The sequence below is a fragment of the Leptonotus elevatus genome, chromosome 2 (genome assembly GCF_054856555.1).
Source record: "Leptonotus elevatus isolate MCC_2025b chromosome 2, RoL_Lele_1.0, whole genome shotgun sequence".
Taxonomy (NCBI): domain Eukaryota; kingdom Metazoa; phylum Chordata; class Actinopteri; order Syngnathiformes; family Syngnathidae; genus Leptonotus; species Leptonotus elevatus.
The window spans coordinates 34,491,228-34,518,311 of NC_141240.1; the positions used below are offsets into that span (position 1 = coordinate 34,491,228).

Here is a 27,084-nt window from a genome sequence, read left to right on the forward strand (position 1 = left end):
GGATGTGTAAATAAATGTAGCAATTATCAAGTCATCCGTAAGAAGGTGACTCACGAGACATCGGAAGAGCCTCCTGTGACCTGTCCTGAATGCTCGTTCCGCAGCGCCATATTGAGTGCGTCCTTTCACTTGCAGCCACGTGACTCTGGCAAGGAACAAAATGCAGACGGAATGTAAAGTGACAGGCGACGGGAAAAATACAAGGGCTGAACCATTTTCAAAAAGAATCTAATTGAGGTTTTTTTTTCTCCCTCCCTCAATGTTGCGGTTGCTATTTAACTCATTCACTGCCATTGACGACTGTAGACGTCTATTATTATAAACTATTTCTATTAGTTTAACATTTTTTCCACTTTTTTTTAACAAGAATATGAAAACCGAGGGGAAAAAAATATTGTACATTTACAACAGATATAAAATTTGTGATTAATCGTGAGTTAACAATTGAAGTCATGCAGTTAATTACAATAAAACATTTTAATCACCTGACACAATTTAAAAAAAGAAAAAGAAAAAAGAAAAGATTATTAAAAATTAGGGACGTCAGGGGATTTTTAGGTAATTTTTAATCGTAATTAATCGCATGACTTCACTAGTTAACTCACGATTAATCACAATTTTTTTAATCTGTTCTAAATACACAATAAAAAAATCTAGGTTTTCATACTCTTGTTAACAAAAGTGGAAAAAAATGTTAAACTAATAGAAATTGTTCAAATTAATTTTTACGTCTATAGCCATCAATGGCAGTGAATGAGTTAATAAGCATTTTTTTTTTCTCTCAAGGTCCTCTTCCCATTTATTATTTTTAAACATTACAATTTACAATGAACAATAGCAGATTTGTTATGCTTTGGTTTTATTGGTTAGGCTTATGCTAAAATAAAGGAACATTAGCCATCAATTAAAATACTTCAGTTAGAGTTGTTAACTTACTAAACACTTGGATTTGCAGTATTCTAAGCGCCCACGACGACGTCACAAAATTCTACCATACCAAAAAAAACAGAATTCAGTAAGTCATAAATCAAAATACAACAATAATACAAACAAATCAGTGCCTTTGCATCACTTCAGCTTTTTATTTTTCATGAAGCAATGACATGTTAGCATGTGGACTGCATTTCTCAATCTCGCAGTTTGCCTAGACACGATATAACTCAATCAATCAATCAATCAATCAATTATTAATTAATTATAAAATTAATAAAAATAAGTCTACCAAAGTTTTTTGTTTTTCAAAATTGCAGCCTTTGCGATTTAAAAATTGCATTCTACTCCGCTGCAATGTCGACTAATGCTAAATGCTATACAATGTATTGGATGTTCAGTATTTGATTAAACAATGGCAAAACACTCTGACGTTTCTTTGATTTTGTGCAAACTTTTTATGAACCTTGTGCTCCGTCAAGAAAGTTTTCAATTCGTCCTTGTAAAAAAATTTACTTAATGAGCACAGGCATGCTTTTTTTGGCCGGGCTGAAGGCTCTGGCACCTTTTCAGGTAGGGTAGGAGAGGCGCTCTTTTGGGCTGGCGTGATGCATGTGGGCGATAGCGGCTTTGTCCTTGTCCTTCCCACGCGCCGCTTCTTTTAGCGCTTGGCGCCGTACGTAGGTGAAACCTTGTCCCGCTTCAAGTATAGGCAAAGGCATGCGCTAGTTCCTGTCTGAAGCTACGGTGATGTAAATAAGTTCAAAGCTTTTGTGGGAGGAGACAACAATGGCTTGACTTGGCTCTCTTGTGACCTTCACTTTTTTTTGGTCTTTTTTCTTTTAGCACGTATCCAGCAGACACTGTGGTCAGCAAAGCACAAACCAGGTACACTCAACTCAACATTTTGTTCATTTTCTGTAAAGCTACAAGAGACGATCCGGATGAACGTTACGTACAGTACAGCTAAGGGATGACATCATATATAAATGTTGTGTTGATTTTGTTTTTCGTCTTTATGTCAGTGGTGTTCAAATTAGGACATGGGGGCCATTTTCAGGATTCAGGTCAAGTTTTTAGGGCATGTGGAAACATGACGGTAATTTTGATGTGTCGACTTGGAGAACCCCTTGGAATTTCTGAGAGCTTATTGGTGGAAATTTTTAGCTGAAACTTGTTAGTCAATCGGGGAAAGTGTTTCTAGTATGGGTGTGAATTGCTTAGTACCTGGTGATTCGATTCGTATCACGATTCATAGGTCACTGATTAATCATAGGTCACCGATAGGTCACCGATTAATCTAAAATCTCAAATTTTGAAAATACTAATCAGTAAATTTGTACATGTACACTGTAAGATTTTTATGAAAATGCATTTATTTATCTAAAAATTCAGGCTTATAACTGAGCCACTGCATTTACCAAACAGGTTGCAGTCTGTTTCATGTTTGAACAGCACTGAAATCAAATATTAAGGCTTAATGTACCATTAATATAACATTCTTCCATGCTTAATGTGTGAATCCTAACCCTAAGTAAGACGTTCTGTTGAATATTCCCCATCAAAAATGTATGTTTAAAAATCGATTCGGCCACATATCGAATAGATTCGAGAATTGTGCGCTGTAATAACGCGATATATTGCTGAATTTTTCGTTTCTAGAGTAGCAGACCAAATGAAAGGGATGAGCAGATGTGTTGAGAAATAGTTGACTCTCATGTTATACTTTTTTTTACTCTAATTTGAAGTTGTTGTTTTTACCAGATTTTTTTAGAACCAATATAACACCAAAGCGTTCCCCAAAAAGGCAATTTTTTTCCAGATAAAGAAAAATTTATTCCTCCAGAGCTCATCATCTGATTTTTCACATTCTTCCAACCAAACTTAGCATTTTGACACTGTCATTTTTAGACAATCTTGTCACGTTGATACTTTTAGCGTGTTTAATGAATTCATGTTGAAAATGTTCAAAGCAGCTCTTCCATTTTTTTCTTGTAGTCCCCTACTTAATGCTGGGGCAGAGATATGTGGTTCACTCTCGAACACCCCATTTGGCCACCCCCCACATCTAGAGGAAAACTTTAATACATGTGACTTTACTGTCATTTTTACATGGATACAGTATTCTACGGAGCCGCTAAAGTGACATGGTAGGAGGACATTTTTTTTTTGCATTCCCTCGCAAATTACTTTGCGTTCTCTCGCATTCTTTATATTACCCTCTCTCAAAAAGAAAAAAAAACGTTCATTTGCGTTTGCATTCCCTCGGAATGATTGCAAGATAACGCAAAAGGTTGTTTTTTTGTTTTGTTTTTTTGCGAGGGGATGCATTTTTTTTCTTCAAACGAGTTAATATACTTCAGGGTCAACTTTGGTGTGGCCGAAAGCCACAAGGATGGAGGATGAAGGATGAATTTTATTTCGAAATGTACTGCCATAGATACAGTATCTATGCTATGGTACGACCGCCTCTCACCCACGCATTCAAGGCTACAGTATCCAAACTGTAGTACATAAACGCTTTAAATAAAAAAAAAAATTTAAATAAAAAGGCAGCCACTCAAAAAAAACCTTTGGGTTCTCTTGCATTTATTGCAAGAGAACCCAAAGTTTTTTGCGAAGGGACACAAATTATTTTTTCCCCCCGACCATGTCACCTTAGGGGCTCTGTAGTATTTCTAGATCACATGGTACTATGCCACAATACATTTATCTTAATTCAACATTTATAGAAAAAAAAAAGATCTGTATGCAAACTCTAAAATAATCTGTCTTTAGTAAACAACATTTGTTTCTTACAGTCAATGTGACTTAAAATCATTACCTTCAAACCATAGCAAACAGCCAACATGGCCGAAAAGGGATTATCAACCACAGGAACACACATCTACACACATAAAATCAAATGCGTACATACACTAATCTTGCCCAGCACACTCATAATATAAGCAGGAACAAAACTAAGTAAAAAAAATGGGATTGTGATATAATATATAATAATAATAAATGAGCCATTGATCGGAGCATGCAACACGTGTCGGCCATCGGTGATAGTTGAGCACGTAGATTGGCTGTTAGCTAGCAAATAAAATAAACGACGGCATAGTACACAAAAGCGAACCAACGGCATAGAAAGAGGGGGTTACAAGCATTCGAATGAGCGTGCACGTGCGCATATGTGCACACGTGTGTACACATGCATGTGAGATGTCACACTGGCCCCCCAACTGAAAAATTTCCAACTACACCCTTGGCTTCATGTATATTCCATTTACATAGATGGGGGGGGGGGGTCACTAGTAGTATGTAATGTGCATGTCAGAACAATTAACAGGACCGGAGTGGAGAACAAACAACTCAACACAACAGCTGTAATTTAGATCAGCACCATTACTGTGTCATCGCTACCTAAATCCATCTTAACTCATTCACTGCCATTGACGGCTATAGACGTCAAAAATTCATTTGAACTATTTCTATTAGTTTAACATTTTTTTTCCACTTTTGCTAACAAGAGTATGAAAACCTAGAAAAAAAATATTGTAAATTTAGAACAGATATAAAATTTGTGATTAATCGTTAGTTAATAAGTGAAGACGTGATTAATTACAATTAAAAAATGTAATCGCCTGATGGGCTTAATTAAAAAAAGAAAAAGAATAAGGGCCGTTTAATCGTAATTAATCGCATGATAATTTTATATCTGTTATAAATGTACAATAAAAAAAAATCTAGGTTTTCATAAAAAAAAAATTTAAATGGGAAAAAAAAGTTAAACAAATAGAAATAGTTGAATTTTTGACATCTGTAGTCGTCAATGGCAGTGAATGAGTTAATGATGGATGAATTATTCAGTGAGGAAATTCAGGAACATATCCAAAAATGACCTTCTTGCAATGCTCAAACACCCCAAAAAAAAAACAGCATCTGCCCCTTCATTCACCTCCGCATCAAAATTTAATGGGCCCCTCCTCTATCGATCGACTGTAGCGATGAATACTGAGTTTGACTTGACTCGCTATAGTTGTTCCCTCAGTTTATCCCTTCCTTGCCAGGCTGACAACGTGAAACCACGCCATGGCGACAGTTGCCGTGTCCCAGTGTCACACCACCTCTTCATCAATCTGAAGAGCTTCACTTACAACAGCATCAGCGAGGACGCTGACGTCTTCTTCTCTCTGTATGACACCCGAGAGGCCAAACAGATCAGGTACGCGTACGCATCTCACGCACTAACCACTTGTGTAATAGACACGCATCAGTAAACATGATTGCTTTGCAGTGAAAAGTTCATGGTGAAACTCAACAAAAATGGAGGACCAAAGAATCCCGAGAAGGTTGATCGTCTCTGTGCTCTCTTCACGGTAACGCCCCCCCCCCCCCCCCCCCCAGTCTATTTCAGTCCATTTATTTCAAATGAAAAGGTTTTGGAAGAATGTTTTTTTTTTTCACTCTGACTTCTCCGTGTTACTCTGCAGGACCTAAGCAGTAAAGACTTGAAGAGAGACCTGTACATTGTTGCACATGTCATGAGAACCGGTACGGTATTAACTGTGTGTTAGGTCTGCACAATTAATCGAATATGAATCGTGATCACACTTTTGGCTGGCGTGATTAAATGAACCTGATCGTCGGCGATATTTAAAATGTGGTCGTATCTAATCAAGCACTTTTTCAACCAGAAAGTAGTCAACCAGCCATGGGGCGAACGCATGATTAAGGCTTCATTAAGCTTCCTCTATAACATGCGAGATAATAGCATTTCAATTTAATTATTTTCACAAAGCTATATTGGTTATTTATTTTATATTTGTATTTATTTATTTATAATTATTGATCCATCTAAAGCGGAGGTGGCAAATCCAGGTCCAGAAAGTAAAAACCCTGCCACAGTTTGGCTTTAGCCCCGGGTGCTAGCTAGCAAGCTCACTAGCTAGCTCCCCGGGTGCTCAGTTACCTGCTAGGAAGCTAGCTAGGTAGCACAAGGGGCTAAAGGCAAAATGTGGCAGGGGTTTTACTTTCTGGACCTGGATTTGCCACCTCTGATTCAGAGTGTTGAAAATGGCACAACCCTTTTGATGATGAAATGTTAATTGTTGAACAAACATGCCGTATTTTGGTCTCCTTATTTTAAAATGCTAATCCATCTATCCATTATCTGAACCGTTTATCATCACGAGGGTCCCTTCATTTTAAAGTTTGATTTTGTACTGACAACTGTAGTAAGAATACAGATTTTCCCTGAAATGATGAATAATTGTGATTAACACACAGAAAGGTTAACCTTTTTAGTTTAAAATAATTTACTTTAAACTCCAGGATGCCGCGCCATTCCCTTGCCAAAAGCAAGCTTTCTCTTGGTCCCATTTTAAATCCATCCATTGTTGCTACTTGCCTCATGCTAGCTCCAGCGTCCAAGTATGAAAACTCCCTTTCGTTTGTTGCTAGCATGCCATTAGCTGGTCAACAGCTAAGCGTTAGCCAGCCAAATATTCCCATAACTATTTCCGGGCGTACGTTCCAAGCGAAGTGCGTATGTGGCTTTCATGCTTCGACATAATCGTGCAGGCCTAACGTGTGCAAATATTTAAAAAAATATCAGTTTTCAGTCTTTTTTTTAAAATTTTATTTGTACTCCTTGTACAGCACATTGCATGGAGCGATGGTTGTTTTAAAGTGCTTTATCAATAAAAGTGAGTTGAGTTTCCTCTCAGTGAAGTTGTCTCTTTTTTATTAATTTTTTTTTGCATTTGTCCAGGCCGGATGCTTCTGAACGACTCAAAGAAAGGCCCGCCTCACGTGATGTACCGACGACCATATGGCTGCGCCGTTCTTGCTATGAGTGATGTTTTTCACACCATCACTGACCTCAAAGAGGAGAAGGACTTTGTGCTCAAAGTTTATACGTGAGTATTACACACGTGTAATTGTTTCAGAACAGTCTTGGAATGGCCGAGGAAGGCTTAGAGTTTTATTGGCTCAGTGCTTCAGATATCTTTGTTTGTTACCTAAAATGGCCGCCTCATCCCACAATGCCATGCAAAAGCTGCATTATGGAAGATGGAGGCTATTTAGGCTAAAAGTAATCACAGTGAATGTAGTAATCATTAGCGTAAAGCTAAAGCATGGCTTTCTCAGTGTTTTAGCAAAGCTAAAACACTGAGAAAGCCATGCTTTATTAAAAGTATATAGCGTATTTCATACACAAAATAACTTAAAGTGCTTCATATAGAAAACAACATATAAAGGCAAAATACAATATCTGAAGGCAAAATAATTTAAAAGAAAAGTTGGGAAAGAAAAGGTAGTTTACTAAAATTGTAAGTATTCTGCACAGTGATTTGCTAGCAAAGCCACTGTTATTTTATCATCATTAATTGTGTTGTCACCTGCTTCTATATTGCCCAGAATTTATTTTAAACTACACAACGATCAAAATCAGGTCAATAAAACGCCATCTTGCGGCTGGAACAGATTGACTGCTTTTTCATTCATTCCAATGGGAAACATGACCTTGGTTTGAGAATGTTTCGGTTCGAGAACGGAGTCATGGAACTAATTCATTTTGTAATCTGAGCTGTCATGTTTTAAACCAAAAATTTGGATTTTGTAGTTCCTCTTCACCTCTACAGTACATCTCCACAATTGTGTACTACAAAGTCGTCAGTCTTTGTTTGTTTTCAGCCTTTATCTTCAAACCGCATAATGTACTTCGAACCGAAACTCAGATTTTGCTTCCACAATCTGGGGTAAGAAAGACTAAGGCGGGGCATCCTCGACAGTAGATCACTGAACAAAGCTCGAGTGTCAATCAAAATGCTAAACACAGCTCAGCATTTTTCACAGTTTGTCAACTGTGACAATATTTCTGCTTTTGGGCCAAAGGTTACAGAAACACACTGCATCAGTAAAAATGCTTGCGTTTTAGAGGATTGTGTATGGAATAAAGGTCTCCAGAACAAAGAGCCGTTTTAGTGGGCCCCTCTGCTAAAGCAAAGCGCCGTTGCTTTTAAAAAGCAAGCCGTGATACAATGCTGCGTTGCCTCCAAACTGTCGGCTCCTGTAAGGCTCCAGCCTATGCGTTTCGTTTCCCCTTGCCTTTCCCAGGGGCCTACAGGCCCACAATAATGAAAAAGACTGGTCGAGAGTCGGCTGTCAGCTTTGTTTAGTGCGCCGAGCGCTGGGGCTGACGTGCTACTTGATAGCAACTCCCCCATGCTGCTACCTTTTCTCCAGGAGGAAATCAGCTTAGGGACACATGCTGTTCGTGCAGTCCCCATGTGCACAATTCCTCCTCGCCCATCTGTTCGCCTAATGGCTTTGCTACCGACTGCCCTGCCTCCCTGTTTTTCTCTCCAGATGTAACAACGAGAACGAGTGGTACCAGGTCCACGAAAACATCATCCGCAAGTCCAACACCAAATACTCCGCTCCCAGCACCAATTATGGTAAACAGATTTAATGTTGGTCTGCTGAATATGAATTGAGATCTCATCACTGTTTTTGCATCATATGGTTAAATCTCCGCCATCATGTATTTTTTATTTTTTTTTAAACCACAATGAATCATTCATACCTCTCTTTCTTCACTTCAGTTAAATTTTTTTCCCCCAGACCGAGTACAAGTATATTTATTGGGGGTGGGAATCTTTGAATGTCTCAGGGTTCGATTTGATTCCGATTTTTGGGTATGCGATTTGATTCAGAATCGATTTTCGATTAGGAACGATTTTCGATTCAAAATGATTTGATTGACAATGATTTTTGCTTCAATCTATAGATGTGCAAGGAATTGTAATGATCTACTCCAGTCTGACTCACTAATGCTAATCAGCGCGCTACTCGCGGCACTTTTATCACTCAAAAGAACGGCTCCACGCTGGAAAAACAACAACTTTTATTGGAAACACTTGATCGTGACTTCTTCCTTCTACTCTCTAATGTGGCTAAAACTTAACAGGGTATTAGACCGCGTGGAACCACACTGCCCCTCAGTGGCCAAACCAGGTACAACATGAACAGCGCTCCAAATAAAGGCACACACAGACAAAGGCAAGACAGTATAAAATAATTTAAATAAAATCGATTTTGGGATATTTTAAATCGATTCTGAATCGTACTCAATGAGAATCGATTTTTTGGCACACCCCTAATATTTATGTACTTGCTAATTCCAAGTACAATACCACTAAGTTTTGCAACTGTGATGAAAATGTGCTTTGTTGTAATTAAATGTTGTTCAAAAATACACAATTTTCTCCGACACGGACTAAGTTTCACTCAGATATGAAACTTTTAAGAGTATTAACTTGCTGCTGCTTCCTGCCACACATACACCAAAATGTAACCTGTAGCACAATTACTTCTGCAGTGTCTCAGTCTAAACACTAGGGGCACTGTGTAAATGTAATACATACAGGTAGATAAGAGATGAAGAACAATGTTGGAGTCTTTTAAGATGCCATGTTTTAGTGCGTTAACTACAAACCTCTCTTTATTGAGAAATGCCGCTTGTGTTGTGAAACTTGTTGCTTGCTCAATGGCTGCCACCGCAATTTGCAGAGTTCATCATCTATTTCATGATTTGCAGTCGGTGGTATTGGTGCGTATTATCAGAACGTTTTTTTGAGTCTGAGTGCAAGTTTTAAATTTATTATCATCCCATTAGTCCTCACTGAGGTGAAGACTAGACTAAAATAATACGTTTACATAAATACAACATATAAACAAAATTGAAAAGACAAGCCATAGTATGATTGCAGATGTACAGTATTGAAACTGATATCTACCGGGATTGAAATTGTGACTCACCAACATGGCAAGAGAAGGTAAAGATCTCATTTTTGGTTGTTAAATAAAACTCAGCTCAGACAATGTTTGTGATACGAATTGTGTTGAGATTTCACTGATGAAATGATACTTTTACTACGTGAGTTATATTCCGCTCGCTTGTTGTATTTATATTCATCTGTTATTGCTTGCGTGACTTAAATGTTTTGGTTTGCCGGAGAAACTTCTACCTTGGGACTCTTTCACTAATCTCAGGTAACCACTAGTGACATTTGACTCCATTTGACCAATCAAACGCAGCGAGGCAGTCACATGAGCACACACAAATTTCCCCACAGAAGCCAAGTTTTCATGAAACATTTTGTTTTCGTTAACCTGGAAAAAACTACAGAGAAAAGAACGACTGTTGATCATTTAATTTGCAATTTAATAAAGATTACATTTATTGTTCTAGTTATTATAATATTGGAGTATCTAAATTGTATTTTAATTTATTTTATTCAAATTATTATCGTTCCCTTTTTGTATTTTTGTCTAGTTGATGATATAGCATCAAAGTATACTTTGATCAGAAAACTAAATCAGAAGTTACTCACAGGTTAGTCAGTACCAGGGGTGTGAATTGCCTCGTACCTGGCGATTCAATTCGTATCACGATTCATAGGTCACGATTCGATTCGATGCCGATTAGTCCCGATACGAATGTATAAATTGATTATTGCGATTTAAAAAAAAATCAGTATCATGTATACTGTAAGATTTGTATGAAAAATTATTTATCTGAAAATTCATGTTGCTCTGTTTCATGTTTGAACAGCACTGAAATAAAATCTTAAGGCTTAATGTTCCATTAATATAACTTTCTTCCATGCTTAATGTGTGAATCCTAACCCTAATAAGACATTTTGTTGAATATTCCCATAAAGTATTTTTTTTTAATCGATTCGGCCGCATATTAAATCGATTCGAGAATTGTGCGCTGTAATATCGCGATATATCGCCGAATCGATTTTTTCTAACACCTCTAGTCAGTACTGTATTGAATACTTTGATTTGAAAGTCTCCTTTTTATTTTTGACTCATATCATTCTATCGAGAGTAACAGTACTTTTACTTGAGTACAATTTGCGGCCACTCTACCTACTGCACCTCTTCTCACAGGTAGAGGTGAGATGCTGAATCAGTTGCTCTTTTAATTAAAATGAAAAAAGTTGCGTTATCGTTATTAGTAGAACGATTTAGCCACTCGGATCTCGTGAGTGCGCTCGCAACGCTCATTTGGTAATTGGGCTGCAGGAAACAGATAAGCTCATCAATGCCCTCGCCGGCTAACTTGCCTCTCACAGTAACACGCGATTCACTCAAATCTGCCAACATTTGCTTCCTTGCCTCATTGCAAGATATTTCTCAGCCCGCTTGGTCTCGTCTCTTTGCTCTCATCTCATGTGTCTATCCACCCTTCTGTCTGTCATCTCCTCCCCCACACACTGACTAATGTCCTTTAAATAACCCTCTGTCCTCCCTTCTCTGCCCCCCCCCCCCCACCTTATCTCGCATCCCTCCGCTTCCCTCCTTCTCGCAACCCCACTTTGCTCTCAGGCCTCATCATTTCTCTGCAGCTGTTGAGGGGCGAGCTGGAGCAGATCAGGCGGGAGAACCAGGCTGTGTTCAATCGAGCCCTGGCGCTCACTCGCAAACTGGGCTTTCCAGATGTCATCATGCCAGGTAAGGAGGCAAAAAAGCAGTGGGCGTATTGGGCACTCAGATCCAATGGAGCGGGCTGGAGACCAGAAGAGGAGGGCGGTGGAAGGTCGCAGATCAGTTTACACAGGATGCTGATGATAGAAAAGAGGGATGTGCAAAGGGTGAGGAGGGGGCAGGAAACACTGTGAGCGAATGGAAACAGGAGAGGAGCGTACAACATGATGTCAGTATGAACACTATGTTCACTTTCACTGGATTTCACTTTCCTTTATTTTCTTTGATCCTTCCTCGGGTCTCCTGACAACCTCACGACTCTAGCTGGATTCTGAAGTATTTGGCTTAGGTGAACGGTATGGGATTTTTAATAGGTTTTAGGTGAATTAATGAGTACAAACTCACACACACGCATACATGCACACACACACACATACTCACTCACGCACACAAAATAAAAATAAATAAATAAGAAAATAAGAAAGAGAGAGAGAGCAATGATGATGATACTACTATACTGAGCTCTCTCTCAGGAAAAAAGAAAAGAAAAACAAAAGTATGAACACTATGTTGACACAATCTTTGGACACACTTTTTAAACAATTATTTCATCAAGCAACACTTTGTTTAAAACCCAACAGACCCAGACAAAGGCGTAAATTCTGGCAACAGTTGGGAAAATACATTTTCTGTTTTGCCATGCTTGTGCATAAAGCATTTATAAAAGCCTTTCTGGATGAGTATGGTGTGGATAAATTGAGCTTTTAAGGTGACTAGGTTTTTAAAAATAAAAACCAACACTACAGTTTCGCCCAAAATCAAATAAATAATATATTATCACCAGAAACTATTTGTAACAAATTTAATAGCTAGTCAATCTGGTGGTTGTGTTATTATTTTAGCTAATGCTAAATGCTATTTTGGTTGACAGTTCAACAGCGCTAAACAAGCTAATGCACTCACCAACCTTTTTTGTTCGGACCTGGCAGCTATTGGACGCTGACTGTGCTGTTTAACTTGCACCGGTCTGTCATTGTAATATTGGAAATATGGCGCCAAAAAAACTCATCCTCTGTTGGGTCTGACTGGCAATCGTAGAACTAGGCTAGTAGGATTGCATTTCCCATGATTCTTATGCTGCATTCAAGGAAGGTCAGAAGTCGGATTTATCCAAGTTCCCAGTTCCGACCTGAAAGTGTTCGAGGCGAAAGTAAAGAATCAAAATGGTGGATAGTGATAAATTGTTTTTTATTTTGGTCCTCAAAATAAATAAAATAAAACTTCTCGCAATTTTGCTTCATTTATTTATTTATCTTATTTCATAACCGTTTAATTTCATGCAGGAACATACCGGCATACTGTCACGTATGTTGTGTTAGGTACGTGAAGTTATGTTGAATATTTATGAATGAAGAAAGCTATCTAGTTTTATACTCGAGTAAGTTGTGTTTTACCATTCACGGTCTGTGTTGCGAAAGGGGTCGCCATTGTAGAGTGATGTCACATTGTAGTTGGCCCATGAAGTCGGGGTCCTTTTTTTTCCGACTTCACAAGTGGGATTCAAGGGGGGCGTTCCCGCACACACTTCCTGGTTTGAAAAAAGTCTGACATCCCACTTTCCTCAAATGCACCATTAAACACGGAAGCAGGAAGTAGTTCTAGTTCTGGTATTACGTAAACACGCCTGCTCGCGATTAGATGCGAATGAGAATGTGAATGTGAAAGTAAATATGAAAGAATTCCTTTTTAATTGGTTTATCGTATGAATTGCTAGTAGAATTATATTACATGTTGTATATTTTAAACAAGCACATATAGCTTAGCCTTTAGTCCACTAGCTTAATGCTATTGCTAAAATGCTAACACATTCTGTAATGGGCGACTTAAATATAAATAACGGTATTAACCATACAAATATCAATTCCCCTGCATTGGCTGTCCAAAGATTACAATTGATATTTACAATTTACATGGCGGATTAACTGTAATATCTAATGTAATGTACCTTTAGCTCATGGTATCATTTTCTCTCCATTTGAATTCTCACAGGTGACATTCGCAATGACTTGTACTTGACCTTGGAACGGGGCGAGTTTGAGCGGGGTGGCAAGAGCGTCCAGAAGAACATCGAAGTGACGCTTTATGTCCTCTACGCCGATGGGGACACTCTCAAAGTAGGACATATGTCTAATGCGCATCATTCAGCAGATTTCCATTTTATCAGTCATGATGAGTACGTTAGTTCTCCCTCAGCATCTGCTCATTACTTGCTGTATGCCGCCTCATTCCTTTGCAGGACTGCATCAGTTTGGGCAGCGGGGAGCCAAACATGACTGACTATCGCTCCTTCGTCCTCTACCACAACAACAGCCCTCGCTGGAGTGAGATGGTCAAACTTCCCATTCCCATAGATCGCTTCCGAGGCTCCCACCTACGCTTCGAGTTCAGACACTGCTCCAGTGAGTCCGCCGTCTCTGTGGGACAGCGGCGGCCGTCACTCATTTCCCGGGCCTCATTAGGCCAGGGTGGTTTATGAAGCATGTCGCTGACATCTATGTCATTTCAGCCAAAGACAAAGGGGAGAAAAAACTTTTTGGCTTTGCTTTCACTCCGCTAATGAGAGAGGACGGGACCACGTTGTCAGACGAGAGCCACGAGCTATACGTCTACAAGGTGAGATCCGGTCAACCTTAAACAACAACAACAACAACAACGTTATATGTGACCTCACTAGTCTAAACATAACATTCTGATTAATATTACATTTTTGGAATAGGAGTTATGAAGCAAAATCCAGCCATTGTTATCCATCTCAGGGAGCGGCCATTTTGCCACTTGCGGTCGACTGAAGATGACATCACAGTTGCTCAGGGCTCAGGCAACGACCAATCTCAGCTCACCTGTTTTCTGAAGTTGAGCTGTGATTGGTTGTTTCCTGAGACCCGAGAAACTGTGATGTCATTTTCATTCGACAGCAAGTGGCAAAATGGCCGCCTTTATTATATATATAATACATATATATATATATATATATATATATATATATATATATATATATAAAATATTTGGGTGGGTTGACTTTTAACTCATTCACTGCCATTGACGGCTATAGACGTCAAAAATTCATTTGAACTATTTCTATTAATTTCACATTTTTTTCCACTTTTGTAAACAAGAGTATGAAAACCTAGAATTTTTTTAATTGTTCATTTAGAACAGATATCAAATTTGTGATTAATTGTGAGTTAACTATTGAAGTCATGCGATTAATTACAATTAAAAAATGTAATCGTCTGACGCGCCTAATTTTTAATAATCTGTTCTTTTTGTTTAAATTAGGGGCACCAGGCGATTAAAATGTTTTAAATTGTAATTAATCACACGACTTCACTAGTTAACTCACGAATTTGATATCTGTTCTAAATGTACAATACATTTTTTTCTAGGTTTTCATACTCTTGTTAACAAATGTGAAAAAAAAGTGAAACTAATAGAAATAGTACAAATTAATTTTTGACGTCTATAGCCGTTAATGGCAGTGAATGAGTTAAGTGTCCAATAGTTAACAGTTATTGAGGAGCGAGAACAAACATGTTGTACACTGCCACTGCCTCAGTGTTTGTCTGTGTGCGCTTTTTCCCTTTTTTGAAAGCATTTCGTCCGTCTGTCTGTCTGCTGCAGTGTGACGAGAGCGCCACTTTCAGTAACCAGGGCCTGTATCTCAGCCTGCCCTGCTGCAAGGAGGACTTCAACAGTTGTCCCAACCTGCCGGCTAATCTGCCTTTCCAGCGTAGCCCGAAAGAGACCTTTTGGGTTTCCACCATACTCTGCTCCACCAAACTCACACAGAATGGTATCCATGCTTGCTCTTCAATGTAATGTGATGTATGACCCAGTTTTTTTGATCGGGCTGTGTCCTGCTTTTAGTGGACCTATTGGCCCTTCTGAATTGGAAGAGCCATCCAGACCGGGTTCTGGACATCCTTGGTCGACTGCGTCAGATCAGTGGAGAGGAGATTGTCAAGGTCAGTGCTGTCAAATATATTCATTAGCTCCTAAAGTCATAAGCAATTTGGCCAATGTAAAGCATTAATTGGGTTTGACACACATTTTCGAAGATATTAACCTTCAGCAGCTGTGGCATTTCGTCAATTCGGCAAAATTAAAAGTATGACTTCACTAATTGTGCACCTCATGATTAAAAAGGGAGCGAATTAGACACAGTCGACTAATTGGTCTCGGCTGCATTATTTTTCTTTGTCAAAGCGAGAGCCCGATTGATAGTAGAGATGTGACTTAAGATGTTTGAGGTGAATGAAGTCTAAGCTTAATTGTCAGCTGACCTTCTTTAATGGATTAATTTCCTATTTCCAATCAACAACCTTACAATACGTTAGACAAAGCGGTCAAAGGCCTTTTCGCGATATACAAGTATTTGTCATTGCTCAGGCATTTTTGCTTGATATGCTGATAATTGTATTCATTTGAAAGACATTTGAAAGATTTTTAACTGGATTGGCATTCCATGAACTTTGATACCTATATACTTTACTGCTTAAAAGTTTAGGGTCATCCATAAAAACACACTGTTTCTACATATACGCTAAAGACGCTACATATACGTTCAAATGCTTGGGGGTCCCTATCTTTATCCATTTCTATTATTCAAATTAATTCAAGGTTATCGTCATGGAGAAAAACAATGCTTTTTTTTTTATCGTTCCCATTTCGTATTTTCGAAGCCTTTTGAACAGTAGTGTATATTTTTTTACCAACAAATTACATTTTCAATAATTCCTCGTGTGTTCTTACATACTTGGCCAACAAAGACGATTCAGATTCTGAATCTGATGGAAAACGGTGGCATGCAAGTATTTTAAGTATATAACTGCAGTATTGTTTATGTTAAGAATGGATCTTATCTTAACATATGCTTGTAATATCAGTTAAAGTCAAGATTTTTTATTTATTTCTGTTCAGAAAAATATGGATTACCCAGAGCGTCATGTCAATTCAATAAATAGAAAAAAAAAATCAAAATCAGTCCATTAATTACATATGGGAATAAAATACAATATACACAAGTAGTTGCCTCTTCTATTTCTATATTGTTGCTAACCCTTCCGATGTTTTCCATTGATTGTGCGGACATTTGATCTTTTTTTTTGTCCCTACAGTTCCTTCGAGATGTCCTGGATACGCTGTTCTGTCTTTTAGATGACAACACTGATAAATATGGACCTCTGGTTTTCCAGTCTCTGGTAAGACAAGTACAACAACACAAGACCAATGTTCTAATTTACAATTGTTTATATTTACCATAAGGTAAGGAGCTAAAAAATTATTCTGTCATCAACGTCTATGTGTGTTTCAGGTATTTATTATCAACTTGCTCAGGGACAGCCGTTTCTACCACTTTCGGCCTGTCATGGACTCTTACATCCAAAACCACTTTGCTGGAGCTTTGGCATACAAGTACAGAAACATTTGCTGCCTCCTCTCTTACAAGTCTTTCATCAGAGAAAATGACATTATGATTATAAAAATTTGTTTGCAGGGAGCTTATTCGATGCCTGAAGTGGTACATGGACCGCTCGGCTGAGGTCGTTCGACAAGATCACATTCAAGAAGCCATGAGGGTAAAGATCAACGGCAGTGAATGAGTTAAAAAAACAAACAAGGAGACGCCTGCCTACGTATCATCCGTTATGGATTTTGTCCCTTGATTGATAGGCCTGTTGCATGCGTCACCACCCACCAACAATGGTGCTATCTGTCAAAACTCAAGCAAGCTAGCAAATTGTTATTAGCCTCCACTGTGTTTTATCGACTCTAAACTTCATTTTGTAAAAAGTATCAAATCGATTACCAAGAAAGCAGTATTTCCATACAGAGTGCGAGAAGGATCCAAGTGCAGTGAAAATGCGCTACTCTGCACGAATCGCCGCGGCCTTTTCTATAAAGAGATATCTCCATGCGAGATGGGAGTGTGACACATTTGAAGGAAATGAGAGGATTTGATTGGCAGAGAATGAAGTGGGCTGTGTTCATGCCCACAACTAAATTACCAACACCTGCTCTAACCCACCTCCGCGCAGATATTGAATTGCAGGAATTTGCACCAAGAGAGTCTTTGCTGCCATGGCCTGAATTGATTAGTATTGAAGTAGGAAATGGTTAAAGAAAAAGGCTTGATAAGGGGTAATGTGATGCCTCAGGATGCAAGCTTTCTGCTGAAAAAAGATCAAACGTGGAACAAGATATTGTCAAGTGCACAGTGTCAAGTCAAGTTTATTTATATAGCCCTTAATCACAAAAGAGGGCTTCACACACCCACAATTGACAAATGCTAATGATATCCCCTGATCTTAACCCCAGAGGAGGATAAGGAAAAACTAAAAAAGAAAAAAAATATATATCTGTGCAAATATAAGAAACCTTGTGCAGGATTTTAATAGATTGATATTTTCAATTAGTACTTTGCAGTGTTACAATTGCTATAGCAAGATTTGAACGTAGCCTCACTTCACTAGATTCCGGCGAAACTCATTTACGTGATTCTTAAAATTCGCAGAGGTCGAGCTTCAAGGTAATAGCAACGCTAACAATATTAAGCTAGCATTAGCATTGTAAACAAGTCCACGTTGACTGCCGTGTTGCAAGACTTATTCGTAAATGGATTGTTATTGCAAAACTTAATTTTATTAGTGTAAAGTTGTATTTTTTGGAATGTGTACTCAATTATAGCACCGCAACATATAGTAGATGCTATTAAGTGTTAGCATTAAGCTAGCAGACTGAAGGGTGAAGCTATGTGAGGTGTTTTAATACACAAGTAGTAATCCTCTTTGGTGTTATGTAATGTTTAATTAATGTTTATTTTGACAGTAAACCTCAAGTGGGAGTGGCATTAGACAGCTTGACGTTTTTTTATTTTATTTTTTAAGAATTGCTCACTGTCTGCTAAACTGCTGCTTTTTGTGAAGTGCAAAAAAATCGTCCGAACAACGGCCCATTGAAATTCTCAAGTGTTAAATATCTTCTTTTAACTTCCTCCCTCAGGCTCTGGAGTACCTGTTCAAGTTCATCGTCCAGTCCAGAATTCTGTACGCACGGGCCACCTGCGGGATGGAGGAGGAGCAGTTCCGAGCAAGCATCCAGGAGCTCTTTCAGTCCATACGCTTTGTGCTGAGCCTGGACAGCCGCAGCTCCGAAAACCTGGTCTTCACGCAGGTCTGAATGAGGACCGGCTTCGCTGTCTATGTGCAGATGTTACCTTCTCTTTGGAAGTCTTATTTATCTTTGTTTACATTTTTTCATTTGTTCTTTCACTCACCGTTTACATTTATGTTTATCATGTATTCATTTTTGTGCCTTGTTTCATTTTTTGTAAAATTGTTTTCTGTTTCATTTTGTGCATTGTCCTATTTTGCCCCTCGCTTGGCTTGATCTTGGAGGGGTGTGATCCGCTGCATGTCTCTGTGGTAACGCTCCAGGTCTGTCGTCAATCTCAGTAAGTCACAACATTATGCGTTGGTCCCAGTGATCTGTCGTTGAGCTTTATCTTCGACACCCGTTCTCCTGTTTTGACCCAAAAGAGCGGGATAAACATAAAGCGACGGCTTCTTTTAACATCTTCGACAACCTTCTTTCAGAATATGAATAACTGAACTTCTTTCGGACTATTTCCTAACACAGGAATGTTTGACATCGCTGAGTTTTTTCTCATGTGTTTAAACTTCGTCCTTGTTTTTGTTCACCTCCCAGGCGGCTCTATTGAACAGCTTCCCTGATATCTTTGATGAGCTGCTGCAGATGTTCACGGTTCAGGAGGTGGCCGAATATGTCCGCGGAACCCTCGGAAGTATGCCCAGCACTGTTGACATTGGCCAGTCAATGGATGTTGTCAAACTGCAGTCGATTGCTCGCACTGTTGAAAGCCGCCTCTTCTTCTTTCCTGGTGAGAATTTGTCTATAAGATTTCGCAATGATGATGTCATAGCCCAATGTAAATCGATGTATTTGAGACTAGACTCCTCTTTTTCTGGTGTTTCCTTCAGAGTCTCGAAGCATTTTGCTTCCAGTCGTTCTGCACCACATTCACTTGCACTTGCGCCAGCAGAGGGAGCTACTGATCTGTTCTGGGATCCTTAGCAGCATCTTTTCCATCATCAAAAGCAGCTCTATGGTATGGTGCATTGTATCAAACAACACGGCTAATCCTTTTCAATCAAACTGAGCAGCTAGTGGTTCTCCAACCTTTTTACGCCAAGAATCACTTCAGAAAATACTTGCTCTCCAAGTCATGTTTAATGTGACCGAAAAACTGCTGGATGGATTCAAATACATCTTTAGAGTTGTCTAAATATTCTTAAATCTACTAGAATAATCCCTGAAAGTTACCCAAATACGCTTAAATAAGCTTAAAGCTGCTCTATGTAACAATTTGCCCAAAAATATCTTTACCTATTGCTATTGCCTTTTTATTTGACCATTTATGACAGAAACATCTTCTCATTTGTAGACTAACACCTTAGCTGTTCACAATTCTCCTGCAATCCTCGGGCCAGTAGTTTTCAGACTGTCTGTGGATGTGACGTCAACAACTGATTCAAGGCTGAGAGATTGGACTGACACCATTGTGTATGTGAAGAAGCCACAGGTGGCAGTAGCGTTTTGAAATTAAATTTTCTGCATTCAGGACCTTTAAATACTCTGAACTCATTTGCTGCCAAAAACGTATAAACACGTTCTATTTTAAATGTTGCCATGGTCCCCAAAACCTAATTATACGTTTTTTAAATGTTTTTTTTTTATGCTAGAGCATACAGAAGACCTCTGACCTGAAGAGGTTGCTTAAAACAATAGTAGTTATTATAAAAATCGGCCAGTAGGTGGCAGGATAGTATAAGAGATCAACCAGGGCCATGTTGCAAACAAAGCTATTTTCCTCAGTGTTTTCAATAGGTTTGTGAATAATGACAAAACTAAGCTATATTCTAATGCTAATTGCTGCAAAATGGAAACAGATACAAACATACTTTGTTTCCTGATGAAAGAAGAGTCTCTAATCTTTCTTTTGGTAGGTTCCAAGTTTTAATAGCAATAGAACACAATATTATGTGGGCCTTGCTAAATCTGTCAAAATCCAGTAAAACAGCCGGGAGCGAAGGGGGTTGCTTCAGTGAAAGTGGCTGGGAGTGAATGAGTTAAAAGTAATATTCAAGTACTCCCTAAAAGTTACATAAATACTCTTAAATCTATGAAATGCTACCTAAAAGTTGCCATATATGCTTAAATCTACTGTAATACCCCGAAAAGTTGACTTAAATACTCTTACATTTGTGAAATACTCCCTTTGACTTGATTTAAAGTTATGTATTCATATACTTCTTGAAAGTTAGCTAAATGATCATAAATATTAAAATAGAAAATAACTATACTGATGATATGATTCAAAATGTACTAAATAAACACAATATTATAATAGGTGATTAATTGCAAATGTATAGTTTGTTAAACACAACTGAACTGTACTTAACAAATGTACTGTTCTAGATTAAAAAAAAACAAAAAACGTTGAAGCCACTTAAACATTATGCACAATTTGTAGGTTTAATCAAGTAATTTGTTTGTGTGCCACTGGAAGGAGCCCGCATAAGTTCAGTGGTACCCGTACCACATTTTGACAATCATTGTAATGTTGGCGGTGTATTTTCCTATTGCATTAAAGTGAGCTTGTAACTCTCCGACTCTCAGGAGTCGTCAGTTCAGGAGGAAGTGGAGATGATGGTGGAGAGCCTCTTAGACGTGTTGCTCCAGACTCTGCTGTCAATCATGAGCAAGTCTCACTCTGTGGAGACTTCCAGAGGACAACGCTGCCCCCAGTGCACCGCTGAGATTACGGTAAGTGCAATCAACTCTTCTCATGTGTGAACGGAAGCATTTATTTGTGCATCTCATTAACCTCTCCAAACTTTAATGTGTCATTTTCTCTCATCTAGGGGGAGTACGTGTCCTGTCTCCTTTCTCTGCTCCGACAGATGACAGAGATCCACTTTCACCATCTACTCAACAACTTTCATAGCAAGGAGGAGCTCAAAGTGGGAAAACCTGATTAAGAATTTGTAACAATTTTTTCCCTGAAACATGCTTGCCTGCTCCCTAAAATACATTGTTCCATATATTGGTGTGAAGGAGTTCCTGTTAAAGATCTTCTGCGTATTCCGCAACCTGATGAAGCTGACAATCTTCCCTCGAGATTGGAGTGTCATGAGACTTCTAACCAGTCAGTAAGTCTGACTTCTTCTTTTGTGACGTGCAGTCATTGTGCCATTGACGGTTCGGGGACACAAGCTGCCATTAGATCAGACTCACTTCAAATTACCCTCTTGTGAAGGTTACACTTGTGCCGCCATCCCTGTCATCTATTTTTGGTCGCTACCTTTTTTGGGGGGGGAGAGCTGACAGTGACAAGCTTGCTTTTGTTTTCCGCAGCATCATCGTCGTGACAACGCAGCTTCTTTCCCCGGCGCTGCACAAGAACTTTTCCGAGGCTGATTTCGATTTCAAGGTGTGTCCGTGTAAATACACAAAACATCTGACGAATTTCCGTGACGTGCATGGTCTTCCTTTTCCTTTGTTAGGTATGGAACTCCTTTTTCAGCCTGACCGTGCTGTACATCAACCAACCCAGTCTGCAGCTGGAGGCGCTTGGGCCTGCCAAAAGAAAGAAAGTTCTGGACAAGTAAGCAACTACCATGTCGTTTTCATACGGTTCAATATTCTTTGGTGAATTAGGCCAATTCATACTTTCTGCGTAAATATTGTCCACAAAGGACCCCCTCTGCAGTCGACCCCCCATTTTTGCAAATAGTTGACTTAACGCATGAAGAGAGCCGACCACGCGTGTGCCCGAGCAATCGAAACATCAACAATGGCACCTGCTTTGCCTCGCGCTTGAGTGAAGAGATCGTTATAATTCCGAGTTAAAGGAATACAGTGTAACCTTGATTTAACAAATCCAGAACCAACAGACGCCCCCTTTCTTCTATAACTATCAAAGTTAGTTTGTTTCAGAATTGGCTGCCGCTAGCAGAGAACAGCGACTGGTCCGTGCATTTACCACTGATACGAATCACGGATATACAGTGACTAGAGCAGGCTTGCAGATATGACTACCTGGCGGCCATGTTGGTAGGGGCAACCTTCCCATGTGGACATAGATGTCAACAGTGTTAGCAGGGGCGATTGTCCCATCAAGGGTAATGGGATATTTTTTTTTTACTGTATTGGCTGTCTTTAAGCCACGAAAACAAGTACTTAAATTTAACAGACAATCGGCTCTAACAGATTTTACATTAAGCGCTAACATCAGCAACAATGTCCACAAGGTTAGCAAGCTTCCATTTTTTGCTGTTCGCATGTTCACTCTGCTTGAAGCTCATTTAAAAACAACAACATGCAGAATATGTTATGCATTTAAACATCATAACATTAATTTGACAGAGTGATGAAATTGTCTCGTATGTTAATGATGTTCTAATCATCTCTGTGCAGGTATGGAGATATGAGAGTACTGATGGCGTATGAGCTCTTTAGCATGTGGCAGAAATTAGGTTCGACTCGCACTGCATTATCATTCCAATCATAAAAAACACGATGAAGCTCAAATTCACAACATATGATGTATGATGGAATTTTGTTCGTTCATTTAGGTGACAACAAACCGCACTTCATCCCTGGAATGATGGGCCCCTTTCTGGGAGTCACCCTGGTCCCTCAGACTGAAGTTCGAAACATCATGATTCCAATTTTCCATGACATGATGGACTGGGAGCAGAGGAAAAATGGAAACTTCAAACAGGTCCCCATGACATTTCGTTGGTGCACTTGTCTACTCATAAAAAAAGAAAACAAATGCAGACAATTTGCTTGATTGCAGCCTGTGTTGTGCGTAGGTGGAAGCGGAACTGATGGATAAGCTGGACAGCATGGTGTCGGATGGCAAAGGCGACGATAATCACAGAGAGCTCTTCAGCCTTTTGTGAGTGTTAAAATTACTTTGACATTTTAGATGTTCTTGCGTTTAAAAGGTCATCAAACAAACAAATCCATATTTCGTGTACTGTCACCCACTCTACCTGTTTCCTATGGATCTGCATTTAGGGGATAGACCGATTATTGGCCGGGCTGATTATCAGCCTTTTTTTGTTGTTACAAATCTGAAGACCAATAAAGCTGGTATCTCACTGAGCGGCGAATGCTTGCGAAGGTAGCAATTTGGGGTTTTCGGAAAATGTTACAAAAATGTTCGCAGACAGTTTTTCTTGTTGCAAAGACATTTTCAGCATGTTCTGACAGTTTTTCACTGTCTTTGAAACTTTTTGTAACGTTTAATGAACTCTAACGAAAACCCAAAATTTACTACGCAGAAAAATATTCATCATGCTGAAAAGTTAAGAAAAAAACATGCTTAACTCATTCACTGCCATTGACGCCTATAAACGTCCAAAATTTATTGAAACTATTTTTATTGGTTTAACATTTTTTTTCCCACTTTTGTTAACAAGAGTATGAAAACCTAAAAAAGAAAATAAAGATTATTAAAAATTAGGGGCGTCAGGCGATTCAATTTTTTTTCTTCGCATGACTTCAATAGTTAAATCATGATTAATCACACATTTTATATCTGTTCTAAATGTTCAATATTTTTTTTCTAGGTTTTCATACTATTGTTAACAAAAGTGAAAAAAAAATGTTAAACTAATACAAATGATTAAAATGAATTTTTGACGTCTATAGCCGTCAATGGCAGTGAATGAGTTAATAGTCAGGTTAGAAACTGAAATTCATTAGAAGTAGAAAATGAAAAAAACGGTTTAAAAAATTATAATCAGTCACATTAAAATGACATTTCTACACATTCATAACATTAAAGCGCCTATTTAATCAACAATACAAAATTTAATAAAACTCTACAGTTACTTTTTTTCCTTCTTTTTTTCTTCTTCTTTTTTTACATATTTTAAAACGTGTGCTGACATTATGAGGATCACAAACGATGTATCAGCCATTCTAGGACTCCCAAATCTTTCCTCCACTGTGCAGGAAATAAGAATGTTGCAAACATGAGGACCGCAGTTGCTGTTGGAAATAGTTGGTGAAAAATAATTCTTAAAATGGTTGGAAAAGTCTCTAAATCCAGCGACGATATCTGTAAGGTGGCAACACTGAAGTCACTTGTACTGCCAATACAAGTGCATATCAAAAGCAGTGTGTACTTTTTGGTTTTTGCTTGTGTCGGGTTCTGTTGGTCTAATAAGTGAGGAGTGTGCTTTTAGACCCGTGTAAAGTGAACATTTAATTATTTTTCTTTTTGTCTGTTTTATCCTAGGACCCAGTTGTTTGGACCTTACCCTAGGTGAGTTACAGAGCCTGCACAGAATTATGAGATCTGCTCGCGGACTTCACTCAGGTCATGTGACCGTTGTTTGTGTTCAGTCTCCTGGAGAAGATTGAGCAGGAGACCTGGAGAGAGACGGGCATCTCATTTGTCACATCAGTCACCAGACTTGTGGAACGGCTGCTGGACTACAGGTCAAGTGAAAGAGTCACAGGCACTACATGGGCAAAAGTATTGGGACACCTGGTCACAAAAAAATCCGGCCCAAAAATTGAGGAAACAACAGTGTTGCACTTCTTTGGGAGGGAGCGGGCTATACAATTCTATTTGCATGCCTGAATATAAAAAAACACAAATTTTTTGTTAACTGAATTTCCCCTCAAGGGGTTTTAAGTCACTGAAAAGAAAAAATTATGGGAAGATTTTTATGCATGAATCCAGGAGGTCATTTGTTCCAATTGTGATGCAAAGTCATGTCTTAGGATATGAGCTTGTTCAGTATAAATAACTAATAACGCAATTTCTTTGTTTAGGGACTGCATGAAAGGAGATGAAGTCGAGAATAAGAAAATGGGCGGCTCTGTCAACTTTATGGTGAGAAGACATCATCATTTCAATTGCGTCAACAGTCAATTTAAAATGACCTTTCTCAACTCAAACCCAGAACTTCTACAAATCGGAGGTCAACAAGGAGGATATGTACATCCGTTACATCCATAAGCTGTGTGACTTGCATCTCCAAGCAGAAGACTACACAGGTATTGCAAATACAAACTTGATTTGTGCGAGATATTTGGTGCAAAGTTGCAAGCAAAATGGTTTGAATTTGTTGCCACAGAAAAACTCTGGGTTTGCATAAAGGAAGATTTTTTTGGGGGGGGAGTATCAGTTTGAGAAAACAAATATATAAATATGTATTAGTGTGAACCGGAAGTCAGAAAAGGTTGTCAGTAAATCTAAATACAGTTATTTAGACTTAAGTGTGTCTATAAACAATGCAAAATGTGTTTTAATGTGTAATGAAAATTATTTAATCACTTTCACCAAACTAAAAGGCTAAAATTATTCAGACTGATGGCACAACATTTTTCTGTGTAAATTGCTGTGTGTTAATACCAATACATAAATAAATAAATAAATAAATTAGGGGTGTGAAATGCCTTGTACCTGGGGATTCACTTCGTATCATGATTTATAGGTCACAATTCGATACAGATTAATCCCGATACGAATGTATAAATTGATTATTGCGATTTAAAAAAACCTTCTCAAATTTAGAAAATACTCATTTGTAAACTTGTACATGTATACTGTAAGATTTGTATGAAAATGTATTTATTTATCTGAAACTTCAGGCTTATAACTGAGCCACTGCATTTAACACACAGGTTGCAGTCTGTTTCATGTTTGAACAGCACTGAAATCAAATATTAAGGCTTAATGTTCCATTAATATAACATTCTTCCATGCTTAATGTGTGAATCCTAACCCTAATAAAATAAATAAATTGACGTTTAAAAATCGATTCGGCCGCATATTGAATCGGTTCGAGAATTGTGCGCTGTAATATCGCGATATATTGCCAAATCAATTTTTTCTAACACCCCTAAAATAAATAAATAAAAATGTGCCGTGTATTGTATTTGCACAACAAGTGTACTACATGTAACAAAGTACAGAAGCTGCTGGCTGCAGAGGGGACATACTGGTAGTGTAGCAGATTTCATTTCATCTGTGTGGCTGAACTTTGCTCTTTTGGTCATTTATTCGGCAAGAGACAGTTGTTACGCTCCAGGCGGCTTCTGACATCTGTTCACAAAAATGTCTGCAAGGTACCAGCACGCTCTGGTGGCCAGACTGTCCAAACTCTCCGACGTGTCGTTATTGTGACACCGCAGATACGAGGATAGTGTCCTTTTCTTACAACTGTGTATCGTTGCTGACAGAGGCCGCGTTCACCCTGCTACTGTACTGGGAGCTGCTCCATTGGGAGGACCGGCCCCTGAGGGATTTTCTCCACTACCCCTGCCAGAGCGAGTGGCAACGCAAGGAGAACCTGAGTCGAAAAATCCTTCACTACTTCAACAAGGGCAAGGTAAGGCAGTGTTACTTTCTCTCATGTACCCGCCTCAATAGTTATGAGAGACGACTCGATGGGACCAAAAAAAAAAAGAGTCCCTATTTTTTTGTATTTGTACTCCTCTCCAATGGGCGAACTATATGTCGTTAGAAAACTACAATTGCTTTTTTACCTTATTTTT

At 38.7% G+C, this 27,084-nt stretch overlaps 1 protein-coding gene across 3 annotated transcripts in view; it reads left to right on the forward strand.

Moving 5' to 3' along the window:
- The window catches only part of dock3 (dedicator of cytokinesis 3), a 68,218-nt gene that overhangs the window by 26,325 nt on the left and 14,809 nt on the right, over positions 1 to 27,084 (forward strand). For 2 of the 3 annotated variants that reach the window (XM_086069134.1, XM_086069135.1), the window contains exons 8-38: positions 1,777 to 1,818; positions 4,986 to 5,140; positions 5,213 to 5,294; positions 5,409 to 5,469; positions 6,689 to 6,836; positions 8,290 to 8,378; positions 11,320 to 11,445; positions 13,468 to 13,592; positions 13,715 to 13,877; positions 13,985 to 14,091; positions 15,100 to 15,271; positions 15,346 to 15,443; positions 16,596 to 16,679; positions 16,793 to 16,893; positions 16,976 to 17,057; positions 18,481 to 18,651; positions 19,186 to 19,378; positions 19,479 to 19,606; positions 21,178 to 21,324; positions 21,423 to 21,521; positions 21,616 to 21,710; positions 21,916 to 21,991; positions 22,065 to 22,165; positions 22,978 to 23,036; positions 23,136 to 23,284; positions 23,379 to 23,464; positions 24,815 to 24,841; positions 24,922 to 25,017; positions 25,357 to 25,417; positions 25,488 to 25,581; positions 26,770 to 26,918. In XM_086069134.1, coding sequence (XP_085925260.1) covers positions 1,777 to 1,818; positions 4,986 to 5,140; positions 5,213 to 5,294; positions 5,409 to 5,469; positions 6,689 to 6,836; positions 8,290 to 8,378; positions 11,320 to 11,445; positions 13,468 to 13,592; positions 13,715 to 13,877; positions 13,985 to 14,091; positions 15,100 to 15,271; positions 15,346 to 15,443; positions 16,596 to 16,679; positions 16,793 to 16,893; positions 16,976 to 17,057; positions 18,481 to 18,651; positions 19,186 to 19,378; positions 19,479 to 19,606; positions 21,178 to 21,324; positions 21,423 to 21,521; positions 21,616 to 21,710; positions 21,916 to 21,991; positions 22,065 to 22,165; positions 22,978 to 23,036; positions 23,136 to 23,284; positions 23,379 to 23,464; positions 24,815 to 24,841; positions 24,922 to 25,017; positions 25,357 to 25,417; positions 25,488 to 25,581; positions 26,770 to 26,918 — 3,366 coding nt within the window. Of the gene's footprint in view, positions 1 to 1,776; positions 1,819 to 4,985; positions 5,141 to 5,212; positions 5,295 to 5,408; positions 5,470 to 6,688; positions 6,837 to 8,289; positions 8,379 to 11,319; positions 11,446 to 13,467; positions 13,593 to 13,714; positions 13,878 to 13,984; positions 14,092 to 15,099; positions 15,272 to 15,345; positions 15,444 to 16,595; positions 16,680 to 16,792; positions 16,894 to 16,975; positions 17,058 to 18,480; positions 18,652 to 19,185; positions 19,379 to 19,478; positions 19,607 to 19,942; positions 20,081 to 21,177; positions 21,325 to 21,422; positions 21,522 to 21,615; positions 21,711 to 21,915; positions 21,992 to 22,064; positions 22,166 to 22,977; positions 23,037 to 23,135; positions 23,285 to 23,378; positions 23,465 to 24,814; positions 24,842 to 24,921; positions 25,018 to 25,356; positions 25,418 to 25,487; positions 25,582 to 26,769; positions 26,919 to 27,084 lie in introns of all 3 variants that reach the window. The other variant, XM_086069133.1, reaches the window with a different exon arrangement.